At 37.7% G+C, this 21,401-nt stretch overlaps 1 protein-coding gene across 7 annotated transcripts in view; it reads left to right on the top strand.

The window, feature by feature from the left end:
• GRB14 (growth factor receptor bound protein 14) overlaps positions 1–21,401 on the top strand; it is a 61,791-nt gene that overhangs the window by 17,652 nt on the left and 22,738 nt on the right. For all 7 annotated transcript variants that reach the window (XR_011698365.1, XR_011698367.1, XR_011698366.1 and 4 more), the window contains exon 3: positions 18,045–18,201. Coding sequence is in view for 4 of the 7 variants with exons in the window: in XM_071561687.1 (XP_071417788.1) it covers positions 18,045–18,201 (157 nt within the window). In the remaining 3 variants the exon portion in view is untranslated. The remainder of the gene's footprint in view (positions 1–18,044; positions 18,202–21,401) is intronic.

Raw genomic sequence — 21,401 nt, 5'->3', positions numbered from 1 at the left:
CCTAATAGTGGATGGCCCATCGGGTATTTTGGGAATCAGGATGACACTGCACAGTGTTTCTCCATAGCCACTGTACTTGCCTTTTTTGTTGTCTCAATATAAAGTGGAAGGAATGCAAAATCATTACATCTATGTGCACTAGGATTGCTTTGTGTAACCATGCAATTGAGGGTATCTGTGAAGTTAAAAATACACACAGAAATGAAGTGTGGAAATACGACCCTCTGCTGAGCCAGATAGATCAGCTTGTAAGAAGTTAGTTCAAACAATCTCTAAGTTATTAATTTGTTCAATTTATTTTGTAAATGTGTAGATATTTTTCAGAACCTTATTGCTGCATAATGGGCCTCACTCACTGTTAATAGACTGTTACTCAGAGGCTTTTGTGAAAAATGAAACTTTATTGAAATATTACTACAGTATTAAATGGTTCTCATGAGCAATTTGCATTGAATGCTGTATATACTTATGGCATAAATTCAGTGGGTCTAAAGCAATATATGAACACATAGCTTTTATTGATTTGGGATATATGTTATTCTTCTAGATTATTTCATTGTTTGTGTCAGAGGGGAAGCCTGTGAACATACAGTTTTATTGAGATTCATTTTTACAGATTAGTTTATACTACTGTCATAATAGCATAATAACATATTATTCTAGTGTAGTAACTTTCAGGTTTAAATATGTGCAAAATGTGCTCTTACACCGTGTTATCTAACAATTTGCTATGTCTCTGTTACACTTCTTGAAAATATTCTTTAAAAATTGTGGTTTAACTTCTCAGCTGTCATCGTCTCAGTCCTGTGCTTCTCTCCCCTTCTTTTCTTCCTTTCCCCAACACCCCTTCATATCTCAAATCTTCAGTTGTCATAGTTATTTTATTTTTGTCTGGTTTTTGTTATTTGCATGTTAGGAGAGGGAGGTCTTTGTTCTTGCAGTGTGTAGTTGTGTTAGACTCCTCTGGTATGCACACAGCAGTACTTGGTGCTGTGTGGGAGGGGAGAGATGTGTAACTTTGCTCAATCTAGCATTCAGAAGGCTGGGAAACTCACTTTTAACTGTACTGTATATTTAAATGGGTTGCTTTTCTTTTTAATATTGAGAGGTAAGAATCATTCTCTGAGGAAATGTAAGAGCTTTTCTCTTTTGTCAAATTCACAGTAAGATGAATTTCTGCACATTCTAATTTTTTCCACACTATTATTAACTGTCAACAAATTAATAGCAATTAGTTATTGGCTTTAATTCTCTTTATCTATGCACTTGGTAAGCCCAAAATAAAATCAGTGAAAGTTGTAGGAGGAAGCAGCACAGGATGTTGCCTTAGGTAGGTAGCTATTGGATTTCCATTGCAAAAAAATCTTGAAGGCATGTGTCCTCACCGAGGGCTCACTCGATGCCAAGTTTAATAGGCTTGTTTATGCTTATGCTGGTTTCATCTGTGCATGTAGAATTCCTCCTGAAGGTATCTCTTCTTTGTATTCAGAAGGTGCTCGTGTTATTTCTGTAGCCATACCCTAATTCCTAGACCTGGAATACTGCAGGAAGGGAAGGCAAGAAAACAGACAAGAAAGAGCCATGCTTGTAAGGGATAACATGTGCATGTGTAAATTTGTTTTTGTTTCTCATAAGCATTAGAAGCTTAGACATAACCTTTGTCTTAAAGTAGTGCGATTCCTATTTTTTGTAGCACAAGAAGAACCTAGAAAAGTAAAAAATGTTACATTAACACTGCATAATCAAGAGAAACTTAAATGTTAGCTCATGAAGTATTATTTCAGAGTATCAGTCATCTTCAAGAATTATTTCTCAAATTCATAGAATGGGTAATTGTGCAAGAAGTCTAATTTAATTATGGTACTCCAAAAATTGGAAGTATTTTTTCCCCTTTATTTTTTTCTCCCTCACAAAATGTAAAATTTTGTATTGTCAATGTGCTGATCAGACTGTTGTGCTAATTTCTTGAACATGTAAGTTTTCCCAGATTTCCATTCCAAATGTCTAATATGCTTTGTTTGAAGTTATTTCACACTTTTTGTTTTAAATCTGATGTGAAGTGCTTTTCACAGTTGACATATTTATTCGTAAGTAATTTATTCTTAGCTAAAGCTACTGGGCCTTGTTTAAGTTCCAGTGGGTCTTTTAGCACAGACAGGAAATTTGAATGCTTAATAAGCATAGGGCATTATGTATATTGAGCACTGTTGCAATCAGATTTATGGCATCTATAGACTAGACATATAATTAACCCAGTTCGGATTAAATGCCTTTAGCTTCTGTATGAATAACTTTGTACTCCTCTAAAAGTGGTTTTAAGAAATTAGATTTGAAAGGTCATAATGCATTCAAGACGTTGTTTTACAGTCAGTTAAAACCAATCATTTATAAACACTTGCAAGTCCACTAGACTTGTTACAGGATAAGTAGAAGACTTGGGCAGTTGATGTTGAGTACAAGGTGTATAAACAGAGAGACTTGCAGGTTTTTTTCCACAGCAGCTTGGAACTTTGTAGCACAGTACGTTGGATGATGTTAAAAAGCACTGTGTACATAGGCAGTATGTATTGCAGCTGAATAATTTCCAGTGATTCTTGAAGAGATTGCATAGTGTCTTTTAAATGGAAGACATATTGATTAGAAAATGAGGATATGATTTAGATTGCTCAAATCTGGGGCTGTGATATAAGCATGCAAATGTCAAGATTCTCTTGCATCTTTTTTCCATCTATTTTTCTGGCCTGAAATCACATGTTTTAATCAACACTTACCCCTCCCACAAGGAAAAATGGTCACTAAAGCCAAATCGTACTGAGAATTAGTAATGTCTGTCTGCAAGGCTAAGAGCATGAAAGTAATGTTTCAGTTTTGCATTTGGGTTCCCTGAGATGAAAGGCCAATGTGCTAATCCAGGAATTTTACACAAGGCACTTTAAGTGACATGGTGATGGGGTCATTAAATGGATACCTTTTATAAAATAACTGGAGGCAGACCAAGCATTCATGTATGAAACATCTCTTTGTAAGGACAGTTTGAAAAATAGTAATTTAAAGATGCATAAACAACACCAATGCCCTATTTGTCATTTGTACAGTAATAGAAATAAAAGAAATATCATAATAAATATTACAATTCAAAACCAGGTTACAAAGGACTTTGAGCAATCTGGTCTAGTGGAAGGTGTCCCTGCCCATGGCAGGGGGGTTGGAACAAGGTGATCTTTATGCTCCCTTCCAATCCAAGCCAATCTTTAATGATTCAGTGATTCTATAATACATTAATAAAATTTTTCTATACTAAAATACATCCTATGAAGTTTTGAAGACAGATGAGATGTTTCTGAGAGATGGAGTGAGCATGCTTTAAAGGCTTTAGGAACAGTGGTCAAAAAACCTGTGGTGGTTGAGGTGAAATATTTAATGTTTTTATTCAAAATGGATTTTTTTTTCAATGAACTATTGCAAGGTATGAGAGAAATTAATTGGGATAACCATGGTAAAGGAGTAGGGTGGACCTGACTGGAAATTCAGTATAAAAACAGGTCTTAGAGATAAATTAGGATAAAACATCAGGATATGCTGCTATTCTGTCTGCAGTGTTTGATACAAACAGAATAAAAATTTTGTGCCAGGACAACAGTTGAGGTGTCCAGAGACCCAAACTGAATTCAGGCAAAGGTTAGTGTGTTTCAAATTTCTAGAAGGCCAAGCTGGTATTTAGGCTCAGCAAAAGGCTTTGCCACCTTTGTGGTCTAACATGTGGGAAGATAAGTGCATTTTGTTTGGGGAGATCTGGAATTCCTACTTACTCTTAGTACATAATAACTTTGTGAAACCAGCTTTACAAGTATCTACCTCAGATACTCGTCTGAGGGAGCATAACAATTTCAGGGTAGTTATGAAAGATTAATGAACTGCCTAAAACTCAGTCTTCTGTCATACAATACTTGCAGCTACTAAGTTACCTCCTTGTGACTGAGGATGAGGTGAGGCTAGAGATTCAGTTCATGGATGATAGAGAAGAAAGAAGCTGGCAGACAAGTGCTTTCTGTTGTTGTGGCAGCGCTCTGGTTAGGTCCAGGGACGGTTTAGGAGAGAGCTACTGACAGGGCTCCTCAAGGGAAGGTATTGCAGCACCTTTCCTCTCCCTTATGATCTTGGCCAAATAAGTCTAGATCTGATAATATACTTTAGAAGGGTTCTAGACCAATTTTTGCATTGAATATGTAATCTTTTTAGGCAAGTAAGCACCTAAAAATGCATTCTGATATAGCAGTCATATGCCAGTTGACCAGTCATATTTCCTGCTTTGACTAGCAGGAAACCAGAAAAGCTTCCTGCTGTTTTTATTGTGTGTAAAAATGATTCCACATGTATAAATGAAATCAAAATTAGACCATCTTTAGCAGCCCCTATGGTTCAGGTGCGGGTGAGAAGAGGGAGGTTTTTTCTGTCTTGTGACATTCCAGTCTCTACAAGCAATCAAATTGTACAGAATATTTTGTACACAAAATTGTTAGTGATCTTGGAATTTAAAATGTATAGCACTATGCTGCATAGTTGCCATGAAAGGTAGATAGGGATGTGTGCGTGTATGTGTGTGCATGAGAGGCTGAGAAGTAAGTGCACAGAGCTTTTTAAGGAGTCTTTTAAAATCTCAGTGATTTAATACATGTGGTCATTATTTGTCCTTTGTATTGCTTGACAAGGTTTAGTGGCACAATTAACGTTGCACTCTGTCTCCTCTCCGTCTTCAGTTCTTGAACAGATCTTTGATATGTTTTTCAGTCTCTTCTTGCCTTCTTTGAACATCCAACATTCTTCATACAGTAACCAAGGAAATTGGCAGTGTTTAGTGCCCTACTCTGCTCATAATCCTTTTCTGCGGGTAGAAATCCTTTGGAAAAAACCCGAGCTTTTTTATCAATTGAAGAAACTGCTTGGCCATTTCCTGGCTCTAGTGCTTTAGTCTCCTCTTGAATAAATTAGGCTTCAAGAAGTCAGAACTTTACCTTCAGACTGTGTTATCTAGCCTTGAAGTATATCAAGAGCTATTGCTGAATAGTTATTTCTGCTAAAGTAAACCCTGTGCTGATTATTGCTGCATTGCTGTATATGAAGGGAGAAACTCATCAAACAGCACACAAGGTGTTAGCATCAGTCTTATGTGTAAAATCAAATTTCCCTTACATGTCTTCTGTGTGTTACTTTCAACATGGTATAATATGAAAGCAAGTACTTGAAAAATTAGATTTTCTTTACTTTTGATAAACTGAAGTTATATCAGTGAATACAAGGAAAATTCATCACATTGAACCAAGGAATTATTCATATTTAAACTCAATTTCTTCCTCATTTTAATGCTGTTGCTATGGGTACTGCCTATGCCCCATGCTTCCCCGCTCCTTGTTTTTCTGCGTGTGGGTCAGGAACAGAGACAAGACCAGCCCAACAAAACAACTGCCTTAAGGACCTAAAGAAGTTATGACTGAATCATGCAGTGGGTTTGCATGGCAAGTTTTTGTTAGCATGGGGACAGGGAGTCTACACAGGTGTCTTCTGTGAGAATCTGCTAGAAAGTTCACTCCATGTCCAATAAAGCCAATGTCAGCCACCTCCAAGACAGACCTTTCACTGGCCAAGAGTGAGCCCTGCAGTAACAGTGGTAGCACCTCTGGGATAATGTATTTAAGAAGGGAAAAAAGGTGGCTGTGCCTCTGCAGCCTGAGAGAGAGTATGTGAGAGCAACAGCCCCAGGTCAGACACCCAGGTCAGTGGGGATGGAGGGCGAGGAGTTGCTCCAGGCATGGAAGCAGAGATTTGCCTGCAGCTGGTGGTGCAGACCACGGTGAGGCAGCTGTGCCCCTGCAGCCCATGGAGGTCCCACGGGGGTGCAGAGATGCACCTGCAGCCCCTTGGAGGTTCCACACCAAAGCAGATGGATGCTGGAAGAAGGCTGTAACCCCTGTGGAAAGCCCACCCTAGAGCAGGCTCCTGGCAGGACCTGTGAACCTGTGGGGAGAGGAGCCCACACTGGAGCAGGGGCAGAGCGTAAGGAGTCCTCCCCCAGAGGAGGAAAGAGCGGCAGAGGCAATGTGTGATGTACTGACTGTAACATGTGTTCCCTGTCCCCCTGTGCTGCTGGTGGGGAGGAGGCAGAGATAACTGGGAGTAAAGTTAAATTTGGAAGAAGGGAGGGGTGGTGCAAGGTGTTTTAAGATTTGGTTTTTTTTCTCGTTACCCTTCTCTGATCTGATTGGTAATAAAACTAATTTCCCTAATTCGAGTCCATTTTGCCTGCCTTTATTTTGATGCACAAGCTTTTTGTTGTATTTTCTCTCCTCTTTCCAGCTGAGAGGAGAAGTGACAGAGTGGCTTTTGTGGTAACCTGGTGTCTTTATAAGGTCAACCCACAACAGATCAAAGCTTCTAAACCAATATAATTATCTTGTAACACTGGAAATTTTAGCCTGGTTCTAGTTCATCTAATACAATGATAGGGCCTTCCTAAAGTTTCTGTTTTGAAGTTGTCCTTATTCAGTTGCTTTCAACCCTTTATTTATGTTTATGTTATTTCAAGGCAACCGGTTTCTCAGAGTTTAAAGTGGTTACATAAGAACAGATGTATTCTGCAACAGTACAGTTTGTAATGGGTGCCTTGGGAACAGTACAATGCAAGGCGAGTCAAACTTGAACTTAGACTTTCCAGGAATACACATCCAGCTTCTTGACCCAGAGCTGACAGGCTCTCAGCATATTTGTCATATTTCATCACAGTTCTCGTATTTCATCTTCTTTTTATGGCAGGTCCTAATGGCTACCTTGGACTGCTGACCAGTATCTTTACCAATAGTCATGCCTGGGCATCAAAAGTACTAACTCAGAGAGGCATCTTTCATTCCTTTCTTTCCCATGTGGTTACAACTTCTTGCAATTTGTGGTTTTGCTGATACCTTTTCTGACACCAGTAAAGTTCTTATGAAGAACTGAGACCTGGGAGAAAGTGTTCAATTGACATCCTTAATGCTTTTGCTGTATTTCCTACTAGAATTCTCTTTTTTCCCTCCCACTATTCTTTAGGGTACTCTGATTTCTTTGCAGTCTTTTTCATCACTCTTGTTGCATATCGTATCATTTCTACTGGCAACCTTTGCCCTAACATTGTCCTTTTTTCTTAGACCACTTACACTGCTTTGCTGAACTAGTTAACACCCTTCTCTGAGACTTTAGCAATTAAAGATATCTAGACTGAATAACAGTTGGAGCTCTCTGCTTGGCTTATATTAGCTTGACAGCCAGCCTTCAATAGCTCATCGTATTATCCACCAGCTGCATACACAAGCCCTCAGTGTTGTGATTTTTCCTTTGGTCCTGTTGATTGTAACTTGTTGGATTGCTGTCTATCACCATCTTTTTGAGTATCCTGTTTGACAGGATTTTAGGATGATCATAACACAAATAAAATGCATAAACACATTTATGATAAGAACATGGCTTGTGTGTGGGAAAGAGAAGCAACAGCCAGACAACCCAGAAGACCTCTGAATGTAGGGTATGACAGCACACGTAGAGATGGGAAATGTGCTAGTGATTTCGCAGTTTTCCTGTGTGACTGAAGACTGTTCAGTCTACATACCTCATTTTCATTTTAGAAAAAGAGATTAGAGGTAAACATTGCCAAAACAGAGTAGATTTCTGAAATTATTAGTGTCCTCTTTTTACTGCATCACTCACTGATAATTATCTTCCTATTTCACTTTGTTCATTTGTTTTAGTCTCCTGCATCAGGTGATTATAACATTTTTGCGAACAGTTACAGGCCCCTATTTCCATGCCCAGGCTGCTGTCATCTTTTTTTTTCTCTTCCTGTGGGCTTTTGGATTTGTTGGCAAACTTTGCTGACAAATCTGTAATAACACAATCGTGTGTAGTTGAAATTTTTACATGGTTTGAGTAGACTTAGTATCTTTATTGCAGGATTTACTCTTTATTTGTGTTTTATGCTTTGGCCAGAGGGAACAATGCTATATGAATTAAATAAAAGATCAGAAGTGTGGAGGGATAAAATGTACTGTCAGAATAGTTATCCTACAACAGTTATACCTTACTGTTATATTCCACTGGAGACTAGAAACAGGTACCCAAAGGTGACTGGACTGGACTGGAAGAGTGTTACAGTCTTACCCAGCAAAGTAAGTTTTTTTGTCTTATACCAAATAGCAAAGTATTTCAGCATTCTAAAACAACCATTATTACAGTGGGTTAACCTACATGTCATATTTGCTCTGGACATTCCTTCTACCACTCCAAAAATTCAGAGAAAATTTCCAAACTATATCTTCTTTAGCTAATAGTATAAATTTTGCTTTGTCTCAGGGTATACATTTCTCCTCTAGTGACCTTTGTGGGAATACATTGCTTATACAGCTGATGACAAAGGCATTCCTCTGTTTGAAGCTGTGTTGCAATTCAAGCCTAAACTTCTGTATAAAATTGTTAAAGAACAAGAGTTTTTCTGCTTTCCTTTTTTTTTTTTTCTTATTGAAAAAGTATATTTCAGGACTGCTGCAAATGAAATGAGAAAATAATTAGTCTCTTAACAGTGTTATTCAGAGACTTGGTCTTTCTCGCCTTCAGCAAGAGATCTGTTCTACTGAGAAACCAGCAACATAGTGTGAAAAACCTGGTAGAAACAATAGGTGTACTTCTTTTTATAGCTGGTATCTCTTCAGAAGCATAGACTGCAGCCAGATCGTGGCAGTAACAGATTTGCTTTCTCTTGTGCTGGAACACAGCATTCTATTTATCTCTGACAAGCGAAGGATATGTTGGACAACCTGCGCTAATAAATACAGAAAGCCTCATTTAAATAATGTTAGTACTTTGACATAAATAGGGACAAGCTATTCAAACATGAGGCTGATAACATTTTGCCCTCAACTTTATTGTACACAAAAGACAACAGACAGAAGTGTATTTTAGTGACTTTGTAATTAAATTTCTTTCTCCCCCATCTTCATACATGATGTTTTTGGAAAGTGGTGGTTAATTTCTACCATATTTCTAGGCTGAGGGATAAAAACACTGGAACACTGGTAACTTTTTTCATTTTCTGTTAATCTTCTATTTCACAAAATCCTTTTAAAAATAATACAATACTGAAGTTGCTTCTTGAGTCAGACTCTTTGACTACTCTACTATGATTTTCCATCCCCTCTCTCTTTTTAAGTCCAGTAAGTCTAACTGGATATTTTTCTCTCAATATATGGTAATTACATTCTAAATAATGCTCTTGTGTATAGTAAAAGGTAAAACTGTGTATTCCTACTAAATATATAAAAGCAATTTAAGGTTAAGACTTAGCAGGCAGTATGGAAGCAAAGGACTGAAGATACTAAATACGTTAAGTTTACTAATAGGGCTAATAAGCTGATCACCCTCACTATATTAGGTTTTCATGGAGAAAAGATCATGTGAAAGTATAGTTTTATTAACCTGAATAATAAAGTTTGCTCTGAATGTCGATTTCCTTAAATCATACAATATGATTTTTGAACTTTTATCATAAATGTCTTAGTTTGGGGGCAAATGTGAAACTCATAGCTGCTAACAAGATGATTTTTGTTCCTTGTTAGTTATTTTAGCAATTTTCTGTGGATTTCTTGAGAAATCATAAGGTAGCTTTGAGTGAAGATAGTGGGTCATAGTGCATGTACATTTAGCCCAGTCAACTGAGCTCTATTAGGTGGACTATATGGGCTGAACTGTCGGAAAGAGCGTGGTGATTGTGACGAAGAAGTGGTGGTGCATGGCTAAAAGGGAGAATAGCCTTGTGTACAAAGCTGTGTACAGTTATTTGGAAGTTATATTATGTTTGGGTCTCAATTTTGGTTTTAAAATTACTTTTCCTTGGTTAAAGAATTTTACCCAAGTTTCACTGGAATGTCATCAATTATTATTAATTTTTTTTTAGTGGCTAGAAAGATACAAAACTCCCTTGCCTTCTTAACAGTCTTCATACTGGTGTTAGATTAACTGGGAGGCCATGGGTATTATGCACTGGACTTGATAAGCTACAATAGGTTTATCATGGTCAGGCTTAGTGAACAAAGATTTGGGCAGGGCTCTCCCCACGTGGGTGTGCCCTTCCAGCCTGCGCATGGATTTTAGGTGAGGCTCAGCATGTGCAGAACTGGCCCCACCGTTTAAGTCCTGAGGTTCATCTGCCATGGCCGAGCGAGCTTGGACGGTGCCAGTGAAGTCCTCAGGACTAGAACCTACAGCTTCTGGTAGTGTCAGGAGGGCTCCCATCCAAGTGCTGACCGGGGCTGACCCTGCTTAGCTTTTGAGATCTGACAGGATCAAGTGTCAGGGTGGCATGGCCACAGTTCCTACACTGGATTAGTTCTCTGTAAATGGTGCATAGAGGACAGGAATAGGGAACCTTTTACCTTTCCCAGGGCCAAGAGGCTTTACAAGTAGCTTTGTGTCAGGTGTTAATGTACACAGCATTACTCAATAATGTAATGAAAAATAACTAAAACTTACTTTTCTCATGGTTTGTAAGATGTGGGTCCTCCACTCTGATTTCAGGGTTAATATGAGTAAGAGTCTGAAATTACTTGTCTATAGAAAGTTGTTCTAAAAATGAACTGTTCATTCCAAGTTCATCTTTATTTTGCAGTGTCTTACTCCATAACTGTCTAATCTTCATGATAGCTCTTCTTTTGAAGGACTTGGGAAAAGTTATTGATACCAATCAGTGTGAGCAGCATTACCCCACTGGGATTTTTCAGAAATATTATGATTAAACCACTTGGAGAACTGTTATGAACAAGATGGGGAAAAGTTTTCCAAAATTTAAGAATAGATTTTCTTCTAGAAAGAGACAGATTCAGGTAAAGTTAACAGATTCTTACCTATCTGCCAGGTGAAGGCACCAGTGATTCACAAATTCGCAAAGTGATACTCCAGTGTTAATATGCCCTTGGGCTATTCCTCTTTCTCAAGATTGAACAAAGGTTTGTGCACATCAGATGAAGTAGTAGATGGAGCCTAAGCCTCCATTTCTATTGGTGTTAGGATAGGCTGAGGTTTTCCATTTACGTTTAATGTTAGGCTGTATAACCTCCTGTTAACTATTTGCCTTTTCATTTCCAGAGTCCCGTCGATTTAAACTGATAATTTTATTTTACCTATGAAGACAAGATCTGGGAACCTGTTCTTCCATATCCATTGTGAATAATTAATGCAAATAAATGATTTAGCTGCTCTGCAGTGTTTATCTTGTATAAGTACTCCTTTGACAGTTTAATCATCTGGCAAGTCTGCTAATTTTCTTTCATTTCTGCTGTTCTATGGAATTGTATTATTTGAAATTTTTGCTGATAAAGTTTAAATTTCCTCTCAGCTTTCTAGTTATTTCCACACATCTTAACAGCTGTACTTGAAATACCTTTTTACCTGCTTTTGTTTGGAATCCACATAGTGTGAAATAAATTTTTGCTAACGTGGAATAATTTGAGATTGTTTAAATAAATTGTCCCATCCACCCCCACCTTACCTTATAAATAATGTGCATTCTTTTTAAGGAGTTTATGGTCGGTTTTTCTTTTATAGATCCCTTTTTATTTCTCACTCCTTATATAGTGCTTTGAGGTAATGGCTGTTGATGTATGTTTCACTTTTAATCTATTTATTAGTGTCATTCTTACTTACAGTATGTTGAACTTCACAATGTACCTGTTGTTTTTTAATTTTTCATTTACAGTAATTTTTTGAGCCAAGTGTCATATAGTTATTGTGCAGTTTACAATAATCTCTTTCTGCTCTAAAAGTAGATGCACTCTGAGTTAATTGTCCAAAGTGTGGTAGTTGCTTTCTCTAGACTGTGCCTTTTGTTTGGTTTTATACAGGGAGATGAAATCTTCTTTAACTATTTTATTACTATTTATTTACTGTTTCTGTTGACCAATATCATAAAAGTGAATGTATCAGGTTCAGGATTAAACTCTTGACTTTCCTGTTGTCTTTCAAACCTTGTTTCTCTTCAGTTTTACTGACGTTGTCTTTGACATGATTGCTTGTCAGCATTGTCCTCATTCTGCCATTTTCTCCAGTATCATGATGTGATTGTCATAACCTTCATTTGAAAGAACTTTGCTGGTGTATTTTTGCACATAGCTTATTATAATTTGGAGATCTGCATCATTCAACCTCCCTTTTTATAATACAACATATTTACACATCTAAAGCAGTAGTCATATGAGGAAGTCCAAGTGCTTTACAAATCTTAATGGGTTCAATCTGTTACCCTGCAGTACAGAAACAGACATCACTTCCCCTGCCCCATTTGCAAGAAGGAAACTGAGGGACTGACTTGCCCAAAGTCAGGTGGGAAGTACCTGTTTTAAAACTAAGAATTAGACCTTTTTGTCTGTAGGTTATATAAAGTGGGTTTTGTTACTTCTTCACTGAATTGCTATTGAGTTCCTGTTTGCGGTGGAATTTTTTCATTCATAGGATGGTCATAGGTGGTCAGATTAGGTAAGGCATGGAGCTTGTACCAAGGGTCTGAGAGAGAAGAGTGACTCTCTGGGCTGAATAATATGAATGGTTGCCATAGTGCCATAGTAAACTATTAGAAGACTTAGAGAAAATAAGTAGAAATTGTTTTAATAGGTAGTAGTACATATGTTACTGTGAAATTAACTAAGTTTTTCAATACCTTCTAAAAGAATATTTAGGTCTAAAAAAGTTCGTTGTGTTTTGAGGCAGCAAATTCATTCACTGCTAGAGAAACTGACCTTGTCTGTGGACTTATATTGAAATAAAGGCTGGAAACTAACATTGTTTTTGCTCTTTGAAAAGCTATTTTAAAAATGGTTAGATTATGGAAAAAGTACGAGACTTCTCTAGGTTGTGGTGGGAAATGTGGACCATTTTCCTAGACTTTGCTCTTCCTTTCTTGGCATTTGGTTTCATTGCAAGACAGACATAATTGATTGTTAGTGTTTTTATGTCTTTAAGTGCTTGCAATCTCAACCTATTCCTCCTCCTTTGGGCAACTACTACCTTTGCTGTTCTTTAATTCAGTGACTTGGCTTTCCTTCAGTTTTTTTAAAATTAATCTCCTGAGTCTTCAATGTATGTCTTCACAAGTCAAATAGGTGCTTAACTTTCCCTTAATAGACTTGTTGATCCTATTGAAGAAGATGATGGTTTTGTTTCATTTCTCATCACTTGTAAAGTGTCCGGTCTGCCTGTTTTGGCTGGGGTTTTGGGTAAATTTTCTGATGTGTACCTTGAGAAGAAAGCAAGGTATTCTAAAAAATTACCTGGACAGGGAGTCTGTGCATGACAGAGATGTTAAGCCTAATGACCTGTCACCTAAGGTTCTGCATGTTCCTTCTGCCTCGTTAAGCTGTACTGTGTTCCAAAAAAGAAGTCAGGACTTCTACAGTTAAACGTATGCACCTTGTTTTAATGACAGATGTAGCTTTTTGCAAACCATGTGGATCTTTTTGGCCTGGAAATCTTCCCTTTGGAGGAAATATTGGAAGCTGGCATCTTAACTGTAGACCAGGATATTTAAAGGGAAAGTCTTGCATTTGCAGCTGATAAAGAAGACAGTAAACTTTACTAACACGCTATTTGTTTTAACCAGTTGTGAGTTAACCTCTTTTATATTTTTATGAATGCCAAGTTTTGCTGATTCTCACTAAAATCCAGATAGACTATTGCTATAATTCATACAACAGTTCAAAATGATAGAAATTTCCAAGTGCCTGCACTATAGTTAAAATACACTCCAAATTCCCCTACCCTCTGCCAATATAAATACGCAAAAGACTTTGTCTAGCAGGGGGCAGGGTTGGGAGTTGAACAAATGCTTCAGGCAAATAGCCTGATAGTTAACACTAAAGACAGGGGTTAGCATAGTATCAGGCAGCATTTCAGGGGAAGCATGGCACCCTGGAGTGTAAGACTTTTTAATGCCTGGTTTTGTATACAGTAATTCTGCATTTAACAAAAATGTGACTGAAATGATAATGTACAAAAATGTGCAGTTTTTTATTCATCGGGAGGGGAAATAATTTTAGATAATAAGCTGAAGTTAGGTACTTTTATTTTTATAAATAAATGTGGCTTGCTTCTTTTCTTTTAAGGTGCTGACTACCCACTGTGTTAATGGCTAGGCAGGAGCATTAAGAATTATGTAAATATCAGGTCATATTGGTGTAGGCACCTAACTATGGAATCCATGTGCTGAGTGGTTCTTTTTCTGCTGGTTCTACCTGGCTTTTTTTCACACATTAGGACTTTGGTTTGAAATTTGAAATTCCTCACTGCAGGGCATATGTTTGTGCTGTTTCTGCAGATTGGAACTTCCGAAACAGATGGCATGAAGATTCTGAAGAATCAGACTTGGACACCCTCTCTTAAAAGTCTATGAACACATTATTTAATTATTGTAGTGGAGATGACAGTTGAGTGTGGAAGAAGACTTGGGGGAGTAGAGTCCAACCTTGCTTTTCTTGCTCCTCCCTCCTCCCACACTGATTACCTTATGTGCTCTTTTACTCATTCTTTTAAACACTTTCTGATTTTTTTCTGCTTTGATTTTTTTTTTTAGTATAAAAGCTGGGCTCTCCTTTTTCTTTTCTTGTATTAAATACTAGCTTATATTTGTCAACATTTATTTTATATTCTGAATTAATTTGATTAGTGAAATATAAACAGTAATATGTTTTGAGGCCTTCTAACAAAAATAACTTTTTTGAGAGGTAAAAATGTCTTGCACATATTTTTGGGATCTTGGCTGATTTTTAGTATATTGAAAAATGCAAAGGGGATGTGTAGGAATGCTGTACCTCCTTGACTGCTCCCATAGGCAGTGAAAATGATAAATGCTTGTCATACTATTGATGCTTTTCTCTTATGGGAAGATCTTGGAGCTGCTTATTTCTTACTTCCAGTGACTTAAATAGAAGCTATTGAGGTGTTTCTTTTTCTGGCCTTGGGAAGAACTAAAATCTCCTTGTATTTATAAACTAGACAGGATAGAAGATTTGAGTGCTACTGAGGCATTTTTTTTTCTGTCTACTATAGTCAAGGGAAGTGAAACAGCTTGCTTTAGAACAAAGTTTGAGAGTGTATGGTAATGAAAACTGTAATGAGAACTTGTTCTCAATTAACAGCTCTTTTCTTGTCTGCTACTTCTCAGACAAATTTTTCAGGGAAAATGGAAGAGGGTGGAGATGACTGGCCAGTCTAATGCATGATGATAAATATCAAGATTCCTCATCTCCATAGGAGGTCAGCATAGCTGCATCTTTAGCATAGTCCTGCCACCCTTTAATTCTTAAAGCATCCTCTGTTTCTAGGAAGAGAAGCATTGCAACATAATTCCAAGTTAAAATGGGATTTTGGATTTATCCTTTTTCATCTGATCCCCTACCCTTGAAATAACTACATTCCCATCAAATCCTGCAAGAGGCTTTGCTTCAGACACAGCAAAAAGCACAGACTGTGCAACATCTAATTAAAAAAATCCCTCAAAGATCATTTTAACTGATGAATTTTACACCATCACATTTGGTTCACTAAGGAAAAACTGAGACAGAAGTTGATAGTGGTCCATTTGGTGACTGTGTCCATTGTCTCCTGCTGCATTTGAATCCCTTGCAAGGAAGAGAAAAAGTGCACAGCATAAGTGTTTTATAAGGTAGCAGATGTCATAGCTGTGAGCTGTGATCTGCTGTCCTAGACTCATGCAGGATTTATTTCCCTGTACTGAGAAAGCTGAGTGACAATACTCAGAGGGAATATAAGTTGAGGGAGGTTTTTTTCATTGTTTTTTTGTTGTGTTGTTTTGTTTTGCTTTAGCTGTGCTCCTGTAGTCCAAGGCCACCTCCAAGGCTTCCCACTCCCTGAGCTGAATGGCCACAGGCAGCTCATTATCATGACTTGTGTTGCTGTCTTCAGCATTTTAAAAAGTCTTTTTCTATTTCTTCAGCAATAAGAGTGGAGTCATCTGCACTGCGACTCTTAACCCTTTTAAAAAGAATTTCTGTTAAAATCATCCGTCAAGAGCCTCAGCATGGGCTGTACGTGCTCCTGCTGTAAAACAAGCATATCACCGAACTTGATGAGTGCCTGGAGAAAACTGTAGTTCCTGGTACGTGCCATAGGGTCTCTAGCCAGGGTGCTCATGTGAATTCCCACCCTGGCTTTATTGCGAGAATATTGAGAAATAGAATAGAATACTTCAGTTGAAAGGGACATAAAATGATAGTCAGTACTTGCAAAGTTGCTCTAATTCTCTCCTTTGCTTTCCTATTCTATACTGTGTCTCTCCTTTCTAGCACTTCAGCCTGTAAAATCTTTTAGGTTCAGACTGACACAGACTTGCTGGACAGACTAATGAAGCTGCTTCTGACCTTCAGTGCTGCCCAGAGTAGGACCTATTTTAAGGTGATGGGATGCTCTCTTGTCTACTCACCTCTACAACCCTCCATCCCATTCACAGTGCACCCTGCCAGGCACCTCTTTTAATTTCATCTTTGAATCCTTGTAAATACTGCAGGGAATTAAATAATTCATGCCAGTTTTTCCTGAATGGCCAACCATAATTTCTGTGTAACTGGAGCAGGACTTTTACTTTGTATGTGTGAAACCAGACTCTGCTGCAAACAGGCTGCATTGCTGCTGGTCTGTCTTGCTTAGCAGTGGGAATGCTGCCAAAGCATAGACACCTTATAAAACCAAGCATAGCCATCAACCACGGGTGTTTGGGCAATATTGAAATCAATAGCAACGTGGTCTTTTTGCCTTTTGTATTAAATGTAAGTACTGGGCTGCAGCTTAGACCCATGGAAGCCTTGGATCTACTTTTTACATCTGCCTGATTCCCCTGGAAGACTCAGCTTTGAGGTAGTTGATTCATGAGTAGAGAGATCTTTTCAGCATTTTAGGAGCATGAGTTTAATGTTTCCTGTAGCCTGAAGACTGGTGTCATGACAAGGGTGGCTTAATACCATGTGGAACTGTTGCGGTGTCATCATTTAGTAGCTACAATATTAAAGCAGATCACCATGGACTTCATGCTGATTTAATATGCAGGGGCATTTTAAAATTTTTTTTGTTATTTTTGGATTTTTGCCATTAGTTGGAGAGAAGCAGGTGGCAGGAGATACAGCTGCAGTTCCTTCCTCACGTTCCTACCAACCAGCACAAAACCAGAGAAGGAACTGCCATAACAAGTTAGTGCACCAATGTATTGCTGGTTGTTCATTAGATGCTTGAATGTGTTCAGTAAGCCAGCAATTAAGGACCAACTGATGATAACGTGCTTGTTTGTCTTTAAAGTAAGAACATGTATCTTGCTGTTGAAAAAAAGGATTTACGATTATATTTAGGTTTTGTGCAAAAAGTTCCGGTGAGGTGTGTCCTGCATTCTCATGAATATGGATAAATCCAATAAACTGAGAGGAGTAATTTTGAGACATATTAAAAGCATCTTGAAAGCCCTTTTATACTGAGGTTACCTGGTCTTGTCAAAATTTGAAGGCACATTGTAGCATCTCCTATTTTTATTGTCTGTAGAATTATGAGCATCTCAAATCTGATTGCTGTTCTCTCAACTAACTCTTTTATCAAATCTTTCTACAGTTCTGCACTCAGAGAATTCTTGAGTCTCACTGTTTATGCTCCATGGTTTCTTTTTCAGCTTACTTAAGAATGTGTAGTTTTACCACATTTATCTCCCTCTTCATTAACATTTTTTTTCAAAGTGATTCCATCAGTCTGTCCAGTGTCCTGTGGCAAGGGATGTCCAGTAGCCAAATTTCGAAGTGCAGTATGCTTTTCTCAGCTGTTTTGTTCTCAGTTATGCCATTGCATTAGAGAGGAATGGCTGTCTTTCATATTGGATTCTCTGTGTATGGGTTCTTGTCTCAGTCATGAAGCTGAGAGGAACATATTTTGAGTAACAGAAGCAAAGATTAAACTTATGGATATTTTAGAGTTTTTATTTATTGCAGGTAATCAAAGTGTATAGTGAAGATGATACTAGCAGAGCTTTGGAAGTACCAAGTGATGTAACAGCCAGGGATGTATGTCAGCTCTTGATACTGAAGAACCACTATATTGATGACCACAGCTGGACTCTCTTTGAACACCTTACCCACACAGGTTTAGGTAAGACTAATACTGTATAATGGTATGGTGGTAGATAAGGTGTTTTATTTTCATTTTCACATAGAAATTCCAATAGAAAGGTTTGGAAGCAAAATGATGGGAAGTCTTGTGTGAATTTGTTCTTTTGGGGGATTGTTGCCTCTGATTCTCTTTTTTTTGAAAGCACAGCTATTAAGTCGATTTTTTTAATGGTACATTTGCCTCACATTGCTTAATCTGCATCTCTATGATTGATTTAGAAGACACTGACAGTTAAGGTTCTCACTTCAAATTCTTCCTTGCTCTTCATTGCTTTTCTTTGGCAGTCCTTCCTCTCTTACTGGTATTTCATGCTTATCTCTAGAAAGACTTAGGTTATTTTCATTGCCAATAAAATCCTGTTTGTTCACAACACACCTGGGCAAAATCTCTGACATCAGGAACAGAAAGCAGCTACACAATGCTGTTCTACCTGGACAATAGGACTCAGTTTTCAGAAACATCAGAGCAGGCTGTCAGTATTTTCCTTCAGTACAATCACTTTGGGTAGATTTGTGGTGAACTCTTGCACAGGGCTACTTAAAAAGCAGACCAAAACCATTCTTCTAAACTTCCAGATATGGACCAATGAACTGTGTTGAAGTGACTCCATGTGTAGTATTTTAAGTTGCTGAAAACACACTGTTCTGAACTCCTTTCACGTCATCAGTGTTCCTCTAGTATAGTAAAACTCTTTTTCTATTATACTCTTTAGGTGGTTTCAGAATGTAACTATAAGTTTGACTCCTGGTCTCTGTTCCTTTTTGAAGTGTATAGAGGTACTTTTGCAGGATAAAGACACATAAGGCGAATTAACTACAGTGAGAAAGGTGTTTTCAGAGATGTAAAAATTGCAGAACAGAGGAAAGACTTCAGTCAGCAATAGAAGAGTTTAGAAACCCACTGCTGGGATGTAGTGTTGAACTGAAACTCTAATCAGACGATCTTTATTTCTTTTACAGCACTATGTTTCAGTACTGTATTGTGTATGGGTTTGATAGGGAATTATATTAGAAAAAAATATACTGGAAGACAAATACCATAAAAAATTTGGTTTTATGTTCACGTCACTCGGAGTTTGCATATTATTCTTGAACTTTGGCACTAGACTAGAGTTACAAAAGGTAGTACTTCTGCAGCTTCAAGGGCAATTCCAGCTGCTAGTGTGAAATGTAACTTGAGAAAGAGGATGTTCTGGAGGCATTCCTGCATTCTAAAATATGTAGAAAACTCCTTGGAGTTTTTAATTCTCAGAAGAGACTGCACTGGTACCTGGTAACTCCAGTACAGTTGATTAAAAAAAAAAAAGTACACACCATGGACAAAAATCAAACACCCCCTCCACACACTTCTCTCTCCCCCTGCCATAGATATTTAAATACGTCAAAAAGCTGTTTTAAAAGTCCCTTTCTCTATACGTATCTGGGAAATTCAGCCTTGTGCATTCGTCAAAAATGTGCATCTCTGACTCAATTATGTTTAACAGCTGTATTTTAAAGATGAAATGCAAAAGCTAAAACTGTTTTTTGCCCTTTTCTGCTCCGTTGTGCTATGAAGGCAGCCACAAACCTTTTTAAAAATTCTTTTCTTGCTTTGTAACATTTCAAAGATATTTGTAACCTTTTGCACTGAATGTATCATCTGTAAGATGCTTCCAACTCAGAGTAAGGTCAGAGTTAAATCTGGGTTGAGTCTGTAAACAACTGCTGTAGAAGGGGAGGTAGCAAAATGGCTTTAGGAAACACGATTATATACACGGCAGAAGTGTTTTCTGTGTTTTGTATTGTAGCTGGTGTTTAAGTAGTGTAGTAACTATTGAAGAAGACACCTTTGGCAAACCATGCTGGAACAACAGTGGCACTGTTTCTCCAGGTTTATTTACTTGCACAGAACACTTTTCCACAAATAATATGTTTTCTTTAATCTGAAGGTTTTCTTGGAGGATTTTATCATCAACTCATTAGTGAAGTTACTTTTCCTAAGATTCTGATATTCTCAAAATTGCTGCTTTGAAGACCTGCATTCACCATGCAGTTCTCTGATTGCTCTAGTTGCTTTCAGCATAGTTCTAGGAAAAGGTCAATGGTTCATTTTAAAAGTAGAATTATTTCCTAGATGATGAGGTTGACAATTCTACATTACTATCCAAAGAAAGGAACAACTTGAAATATCCTCTTTTTTTTTTTTTTTAATAGTACTGAGTAATTTTGGAATTATTTATAAGATACTATTAGATCTGATTTTGTTTGAAAGGTTTAACATATTGATGTTCTTAAGCACTGGATGAATAGCTTGAACGAATATTTTTCAAATGATTTAGTTTTAAATTGTTTGTTATTTATTATTGCATATTTTACCCATGTAAATCTGCACAGTCTTTTTCATCTCACAAGGTCAGTGAATGGATAATGAAAGGAGAAGTGGTCTGAGTGTGTATTTCTGTGTAAATTCCAGTGGAATGTGGATTAATAATTCATCCATCAATTACTGAACATTTTCTTTAACATCTAACAACTATCTGAATACTCCTGAATTAGATATAATTGCATGAATCTTAGTGAGCTGAGCACAGCATTCTACTTTTAACCAAGACAGACATTGATTATACCACTGGCTTGTGCTTTCACTGCGGTGTAGAAGTATCTGCTATGAAGGTTTAAAAAGAAACAATAAAACTACTACCTAAACCACATGTAAACACAGAGTCTCTATATTTTAGTTTTCACAAACATATAAGCCCTTTGGTGTGGAACAGTGTTGTTGAACATGAAGCATTGTCATGTCCTCGCTGCATTGCCTGGCAATTCTGATAGGTGGGATTGTCCCAGGGTGAGGGCACAGGTAAGGCAGTCCCACTTCCTGGGGCACTGACTGGTGCAGCCCATCTGCCTGCCATGGAGCACCCACACCGCACCCAGCCCACTGCTGCTGACTTGGCATCCAGAATGCTCAGTCTTCCTTCACGTCTCCAAAGTTTTGCAGTAGCCTGGGCTCTATTTCAAATATCTGAAGTACAGCAATTATTGCAGCCCTATAAATCACAATATATTTCAAAAACATGTGTTTCCAATATGTATCCTCTTTGCCTTAACATACTGAATTCAAATAAGTTTTTGAATGTCTTTCACCTTGTCTAAGCTGAAATATGCCTAGATTTGGATCATGCCATGTCATCCCCACCA

The sequence above is a fragment of the Pithys albifrons genome, chromosome 8 (assembly GCF_047495875.1).
Source record: "Pithys albifrons albifrons isolate INPA30051 chromosome 8, PitAlb_v1, whole genome shotgun sequence".
In the NCBI taxonomy this organism is placed as follows: domain Eukaryota; kingdom Metazoa; phylum Chordata; class Aves; order Passeriformes; family Thamnophilidae; genus Pithys; species Pithys albifrons.
The sequence above is the reverse complement of the archived record's forward strand: the minus strand, read 5'-3'. Positions and strand labels throughout refer to the sequence as shown.